Genomic DNA, 8,419 nt, shown 5'->3' with positions numbered 1-8,419 from the left:
AAGTTTTAAGTGCAAGCAGTACTTCATTTAAACAAGGTAGTGATTGAGCACGACTAGTGTGAGTTGCAGATGTACGTTTCAATTAAGTTCTGGGTTCATTCAGAGTCTTGCTACCAAACTTGTGCAAAAAACTAAAACTTCTCCTCACAATACATTATTCACTTATGGATTTCTGTGCACATACTAAAGTTGAAGAGTTCTCATGTAGCGCTATCAACAAGTTATAAAAAAATGGAGAGTTGTAAAGTGCAGATATTTATTTCCATAAGTTAACTGAAAATGGTGAGACATTATACATTGCTGTAAGATTTGTAGTCTATAGGTGACTCACAGACAGTTCAAGTCACAGTATAACTGTAATAATTGTTAAAACAGTATTCAGCACTCGGCTCATTTCAGGAATATTTGAAGGTTATTTTTACATACTATGCAGGATTCTCCATAGGGCCTGGTTGTGAATGAGGGAGAGAGTACTTTGTTAACTAAGCAATAGAGACTTTGGGCCTCATTTCGATGTCAGTCGGAAAAGCTCCGAACGGCATTCGGTTTGTCCGAATCTGATTCAGAACCCACATTTCCTACCGACACTGAAACACATCCGACCGACCGATTACGATAGTCGGAAACTGTTCGGTCGTTGAGACTCGGTTCTGATTGGTATTCAGAGAAACCGAGTCATTAGGAGGCGAATCTATGGAGCGCGTTTCCTCTTGATGCATTGTGATGTCGGATTCAGACAGCCTTTCCAAATCGGTTTGTCCAACACGGATTAGCTGTCGGAATCTAACTCTGGGGGCCTGTAGCAGGCCCCCTTCACCTGGAGGCCTCTGGTTGGGGCCCGTGGGGGTACCCATGGGGCCCCTCTTTCCAACCATGCACGGTGTGGCAGGCACCAAGGGGTGCAAGATTTTCCATGACCCCCCCCCCCCCTTTTTTCAATGGGAGCCTGTGTTGTAAGCCAGAATACAGGCTCCCATTGAAGTCAATGCGAGTCTGACTGAACGGTGTTCAGAAACATTGTAATCGGTCGGTCAGACTCCCCGGATCCGATTCGGTCGGAAATGATTCCGAGACCGAGTCGGTCGGAATGCTTTCTGACCGACATCATAATGAGGCCCATTATTGCTTAGTTAATAAAGAAAAGCTCAATACATCATATACATAAATTTTACTATAAATTCACACAGAAATAAATAAACAGATATAAACGACTGCATACAGTGAAAGCACATACTTATATACTTATGAACAGGAAGTGTGTAGTACATATGGTTGCCGCAACTATTTCAAGGGCATGTGACTAGTGAAGTGACAAAGAAACATAGGTGATTGCAGAGTATGGAAGAGTATACATAGGGAACGTCTGTGAGTTCTTTGTGCGTTTTGGTCATAAGGGAATCTGCACTGTATGGGGCAACCTGGGTTCCAGGAGTGTATGGTGATTTTATGACTCTTGGTTGTATAGGTGCACGTGGCTACCCATAGTTGTGCAGAATGCGTAGGTGGAGGTCAGAAGTGTGTGTAAAGAGCATTCTCGCCACTTCAGCTACTCCTCTACTTAGGAATAATACCATGTGTGTGGTGTACTTGATTAATTCACTAACGATGTCGTGACTTCACCAGTCATGTCACGTATGATGTCACTTGTGATGTCATGACACACATTCATAATTGCGAGCACACTCACACGCCAACTGCTGGGTGTGTGGACGCACCGTGCTTCATCTGAGTGATTCATAAGCTTTGATAGCGGAGCTCACATCTTCCCTTGCAGCAATCCATTATATTACGGCTTGCCTTTACAATGAAATGTTGACAGAATGCATTTCGCTCATTGTAAAATCCTAATATCGGTGCAATAGTGAGAGGCCTATTTAAATAGATAAGGAAACATATTATTATCCTGTTAGGGTGCCGAGGCCCAGAGGGGATCTCTGCAATCAAAAACCCTATATCTCCATTGCTTGAACAGGAAGTGACGTGTCTGACATGTTTATGAGGATTACCGGTCAATGTGTTGTCTCTGTTCTGATCTCTGTCGCTGAGAATATAAACCACTACCCGAAGGGTAAAATAAAAATTTCGCCCGCTTCATTTCGTAGTTCTGCTCAAGCAATTCTACCATCGACAGAAAAAAACAGCGATTACATATTCAAGCCACACGCGGTATCATGTAGCAATTAGCAGGTAAACTCCTGAGTAAACCGAAACATAACAGGTGTGTGCTTCATTGATTACCTAAATGTGTCTAGTTTCTCGCCCTATTAATTTCCATGTTTTCGCTTACTGCGGAATTCGCATATTTGCAACAGATGTTGCAGCAGAATTTTCACGGGCAACTTTGTGTCAAGTTTGGACACAGTGTCCCTTTGCTTATACGCTTAATACCAGTGGCAGTGGCGTGACAAGAAGTCATAGCGCCTCGGACAAAGCCACCCTGTCCCACCTGAGCAGAAAATCGCCACAATTGGGTGCACAGCACCGCTCACAACAAGGTTGGGGGGGTGCCACTGCACCTGCTGATTTATTAATACATTCACCCGTGCTTAAAAACCTTTGCGTCAACTCTTTCCTCGGGAAAAGGTACTTTGGGTAGTCAAAGGATTATTAAATTATGTCGGATTATTTTCTTGAAAGTGACATCCCGTGCACCTCCCGGAGTCACTTCATGCTCTAGTGGACAAACGACGCCATTGCTCGGCTGGGTGTAAAAGCCCCGGATGCGCGGCCCTGCTGCACGGCTCAGTCTGTGGCCCAGTATTTACTTTGCATTAGTCCAGGCCTGCACGGCAAAAGCAGGCCTCCGTTCCCCTGGGTGCCGGTGCCTGATGTCTTACATCTGCTCTGTGATTGATGGGGCCTTGAATACACGTTATTACCCTCTCGCAAGCAGAAATCAAACAGGCTATTAACTGCATTACTTCAAAGGGCTGTTTCAATACAATCTACTTATCTTAATTGAAACTTTCTTTGTGGGGGGAGTTGCTCAAGCAGATAGAGGACACGGTGCGCTGTACACAGTCACTGAAATGATGCATATATTACAGATGGGATTTGCATCATGTTTTTTTTTCTTTAATTTTGAGGGGAGTTGCATGCCCACATTGGCAGAACGTGCCAGCTAAACGGCACTGTGCAGTCTGTGGCATGCCAGCATTTTAAGTATTAGTTTTGGCTGTTGAAATTTAATTGTGCAATCGCAGACGTTGAAACAGTATCCAGAGTGAGCTAGAGTTGGCCTAAAGGCTAGGGCGCTCGACCTCGGACCTGGGGAACTGGGTCGAGTCTCGGTAATGACGCTGAACATCCTGTGATTCTGGGCAAATCACTTAATCTCCCCGTGACTAAAAAAAAAAAAAAAAATGAATGTGTGTCCTCATGTAACATAACTGGTGCTATGTAAAGCGCTCTGATACCTGAATGGATTCGGGTCAAGTTCGCGCTATATAAAACTGCAAAAAAAAAAAAAAAAAAAATACAGATTTTTTCTTCAGAAACTGAAAATCCCGCGTGTTACCTGCATCACACAAGGCGGTGTTTCCAGTCAATCATCTGAGAGGCATCAGTGGGGCCGGGTTCCCACCCTGCTGACAGTCAGCTGCTGATATGAAAACCCTGTGGTGAAATACAGCTCGCTTAATGCCATATATTACTTACGCCTGGGATGCCCTCGGGCTCTCGATTGAGGTTTCCTGAACAAAAGGTTGCAGCATTTGATACAGGAAGCTGACTCATTTCGAGTTCACAATAGCAAGTTGAACTGTTTTTTGGTTTTTTTTTTAAGTTTTTTGTTTGTTTTGTTTTTTTGCAGCGACCCCTCGTTTTTATCTGAACCACTGGTACATTTGCTTTTCGCAAATGTGGGGCTGGCCAATAAATGTTGAGTGATATTTACAGTTGAAACCCTGATGAAAGAATAGGAGTGTCGATATCTGTGTCTCTAAAGTGAATATGGGCTATAATTTCCCTAAGTAGCACGTTTATTAAATTCAAAGATCTTCCAAATATAGAGTCACATAATGAAAGGGGGCTCTTAGATCATAATTTTCCTTTTCAGCCTGCTGAAAAAAACAATGCCAATTACTGTTTTCTGTGTCTCTTACTTCGCAAGGGTTTCATGTTGTTTCTCGTAAATGGCGAAAACAGCTTTAACCGGCTCGGAGGAAATCTCTTCTTTTGTTTGCGGGCCTTATTGCTTTCAGTAATTTGATGCCCTGCAATTTTCTTTTGATTACCTCTTCACTTGGGAAGAAACAAGACAGATCTTGCGTCTGTTTCAACCCAGTCTAAAAAAAAAATACTAATAACTTGTATCCCAGCGACTGTCAATTCTATTCCAATCACACCGAGAAATAACTGCATGCATTATTCAAAATATATTAATAAATGAGCGCTTTGAAGTATCAGGAATTTGTCCCTTCTCGGTTGCATTAGCTCCAGTCATGTGCGGATAATTTTCATTAAAGTAATCCTGTTTCAGCTGGAGGCAGCGACTGGAGGTGAAACATTGCGAAAGCGATAAAAATAGCTTACTGGTGATTTCAACATCCTGTGATTTTATCTTAGATCGGGTTTCAACTGTCATACTTAACAGACCCAGTTCCCCATCCGTGACATGTTTATTTCTAACCGTGCTAGGCCCCTTTCTCTCCATTCGGCCCTGCCAAGACCGCTCGTTCCACAGCCCCTTCCCAAAGTGCTCTACAAGCTGGGCGTGGCTGGCATTGGTGCAGCCGGTGCAGTGGCGCCGGGGCCCATTGAACCCTGTATTTTTACTACAATACCAGACAAAGGGGACGTTTTCTTACTGGCACCAGGGCCCATGGTACCCTGAGTACGCTACTGCCCATGGGATGTGGGGGGTTACATGTGATGTCCTCTGGGTGCCTTTTCTATTCTGTGCCCTCTCCTACCTGTGTTTGAAAACAAAAAAAGGCATAACGCACTCCTATATAGACCCCAAATCCAAAATATGTAAATTTAAATTTCTTGCATTGTCCGGGGGGGTTGAGAGGGGGGGGGGTCACCGCCCCTCCCTCACGCCCACCTTTCAACAGTTTAATTGTCTATGTCTGTTTGACTGCTGACTAAAGGGATATTCGTCAGGCTGCCACATCTGCGCAGTCTGGCTTCTTTCTCTCCTCAGAGTGCAGGAGGAAGGCGTCGGCAGTACTGTACATGCAAATGATATTTCCGGACTCCCATCAACAGCCTGAGCATGTCCAGGTGTAGCACAATGACCGTACTGCATGGTGAAACATTGCAGGCCTTGTTCAAGTACTTGAAGACATAAGCACATGTCTTTCCTTCACTGGACAAGCGGGAAAATTATTCATTAGCCCTTCTCTCAAATAATTTACTGTGCTGTACACAGCTCAGCCTGTGACCCTCTGACACTTCAACCTGTAACCCAGCGCCTGGCTGCTCCTCACAGCATGCATTCGCACCTCGTGACCCTCTGCACCCTGTGACCTTAATACCACCTCCTCATGTCATTCAGTCGCACCCTGTGACCTTCTGCAACGCCTCCTCCTCTTCTTTCCTAAATAGATGCAGTTGGTCCTTTAACACTGATCACGAATCCACTCATATTTATGCAATCACAATATTAGGCACCAGCATTAATGCATTAGTATAATTACCCCCTCCCCTGTGCAAATAATCTTCACACGAACGGCTGCAACCCACACAAGGCTGCAATGTGTAATGCATCAGACCTGTGCTGGGGGGAGCGCAAGTAAAGCGGGAGCCCTGCCAGAGCCTCTGCCGCCGCTGCAGGAAATGCTCTTTATATCAGATATATACAAGCAGGTCCTGGCAGGGTGATACACGGCGAGCGCGGAAAACAAGCTGGCAAAAATACAAAACGGAGCCCCGTCAGCCCGTACCGGCCGCCGTTAGATCCTGGAGGACCTAGTGGCAGGGACTCGCCTATTTTTACATTTTGTATCTCCCGCCTGCCCCCTTCAGCGTCCTGGCAGAGCCGGCTACGGTCTCCGGTGCACGCACGCCCAGCCCTCCGCCCAGGACGCGTTCTCCTCTTGGCGGGGGTTGAGCCTCCCCGTTCTCGCTCGGGTCTGAGCACGGGGCTCGGTGGGGTTCCACCCGTGGCCCTCTTACTTCCCGTCGGGGCTCAGGGGCTATATTGAGCTCACGGCAGCCGGAGGCGCCCTTCCCTGCCAGGACCTCCCGCGCCGTCCATTCAAGCCAACAAGTTTTGCGAGAGAATGTTATGAGTTCAATGCGCTGAGCGGAGCCGCGAGATGGAGGAGCGGAGCTCCGAGCTGCAGGTAAGAGGGAGGGTTGGGTCCGCTCGCACCAAGGGTTGGGATGGAGGGTCTGGATGGGAGCTCGCAGGCAGGACCGGCAGTAACTTCCAGGCCAGGGGGCGGCACGGGGACGTGATCTGTGCCAGGAATAATTCCTTGACACACGTCCCGTGCCCTGCCGCTCACCCCTAACCCCGGCAGGACGGGCAGCCAGATGCATACCTGAGGCTTCAGGGGCGCGGCTGACCCCAGGAGCTCTCCACTGCCCGGGCAGAGTGCCATTAACACGCGTGGGGGCCGTTAACACCTCTTAGCGCCTGATCCTGCTTTATTTCTCGCCTCTTTGCAGTGGGTCGGCTCCCCTTGCGGGTCGCACGGATCGTACACCTTCTACAAGGCTTTCCAGTGCTGCTTGGAGGGCAGAGACAGGATCCTGTGCCTTGGTGACTTCTTCCCTGTTCGGTGCCAGCCTGGGGGGCACCCGGTCTGCATAGCGGAACTGCAGCTCCTGTGGGAGGAGAGGACCAGCGGGCAGCTCCTGTCCAGCTCTAAGCTGTACTTCCTGCCCGAGGACACTCCGAGGGGCCGGAGCAGCGAGCACGGCCAGGTAAGGGGCGTTATTAAAAAGAAGAGCCCGCTGGCAACATGGTTGAAGCTACGGCAAGGTTTCCAGCGCCAGAGTTGTGGACGATGACCGTGCTTGTGAGCAGCAAGAAGCACAAGGCATGCTAGTATAGTTGTTCTGTGATTATTGGTAGGCGAACCTGAGTAACATCTGCTTCTTTCATGAACGCTTTTACTTTATACACAGTGCATAGACTCACTGATTGTCACGTGTCGTGGATCATGGTGTAATTTGAACATACCTCTATATTGATATATGTATGTATATATGTTCGTGTGTGTGTACATAAACATGTATTTTCAAGTGTCTCTGTGTGATGAAAGGCATAAATTGTGAAATGGACTCTCGCACGAGAATAAAAGCAGTTGAGCTGACACAACATGTTTCATAAAGTGATATGCGAATACGACACTCGCTGGGCTATGCGTTTGCGAAACGTGTTTTCTCCTCTCCCATTCCACGCTTGGCTGGCTAGGGCGATGAGGCGTCGGCGGAAGGGCATGTTTGAGTCAATGTTTGAGTTCCTCGAGACTTCTATGCGAGTCCGGTTTATTGCTGGTTTGACAGTTGTGGTCAAGTGTAACCCAACACCACCTCACTTTGCATCAGAGAGGGCGCCTGCCGTGCACAGCGCAAGGAAGGCTACATTCATGTAATTGTGCGCTGACTCGCAGATAGACGAGCGAATAGTGCCTTACAATAGATTCGCGCCGAGGTGTAATTTCATGTACGACCACAGAGGTGCTCTTGTTAGCTGACAAGCATTACATTACGTTGACAAACTATTTTCATAGAGTCTGCGTGGACTGCGCCATATTTATGTGACTGGAATACAATTGTCAATTAGATCATCACAGTCGCGAGCGGACGAGGGCGGGGGGGGGGGGGGGGGGGGCGGCGATGGTTTCCGTGACTCGAGTGCCGGCTCGCCTCGATGCTTAACTACTCTCGTTTTTTGTGTGTGTTTACAGTGTATTTATGATCTGAGTGCAGTAGCCGGCAGCTTGAAATGGGTAATTGCACAATGCTCACTTACAAGTATGGGATTACACCCCTGTGAGACGGGGACGTGTTCAGTCTGCACATGTGTAATTATAGTCGATTATTCGGATGTCGAGATTAACAAACGCACAAATGTTTGCTGAGATTGCGTTAAAAAAATCACACACTTTTGCAGACATGTTGCTCTTGCATTGACCCCTCTCCGGCCGAACTTCACATCGCAGCTGCCCCCCGCCCTCCAATGCACAGTAGAGTACCCATAATAATGCCCCCCCCTATGTTATTAGTGTCACCACTGTCTCCCCCCATCTCACAGATATACATTGGCCTTGGGCTGAATGTGGGTCCCTGATGGATTTGGGCTCCCTGAAGGGTTGGGGGGCATGTATCCGTGGGATGCAGGGGCCTGCACCCCACCTGGAGTTTATTCGCTTTTCAAAATTATGACTTTAGCATGTTCTGTGAAGTGAACTGGAAGGGGGAAGGGAGAATGGCAGCGTATCCAAGAAGGAAGAGAGAGGCA

General features: G+C 47.6%; 1 protein-coding gene across 1 annotated transcript in view; it reads left to right on the top strand.

Annotated features, from left to right (window-relative positions):
- The first annotated feature begins 5,686 nt into the window (after positions 1-5,686).
- The window catches only part of ARID5B (AT-rich interaction domain 5B), a 503,692-nt gene continuing 500,959 nt past the window's right edge, over positions 5,687-8,419 (top strand). The window contains exons 1-2 of the mRNA XM_085608788.1: positions 5,687-6,290; positions 6,619-6,876. Of these exons, the coding sequence (XP_085464914.1) occupies positions 6,264-6,290; positions 6,619-6,876 (285 nt within the window). The 5' untranslated portion in view covers positions 5,687-6,263. The remainder of the gene's footprint in view (positions 6,291-6,618; positions 6,877-8,419) is intronic.

Source organism: Triturus cristatus, chromosome 1_2 (genome assembly GCF_964204655.1).
Source record: "Triturus cristatus chromosome 1_2, aTriCri1.1, whole genome shotgun sequence".
NCBI classification, from domain to species: Eukaryota; Metazoa; Chordata; class Amphibia; order Caudata; family Salamandridae; genus Triturus; species Triturus cristatus.
The sequence above is the reverse complement of the archived record's forward strand: the minus strand, read 5'-3'. Positions and strand labels throughout refer to the sequence as shown.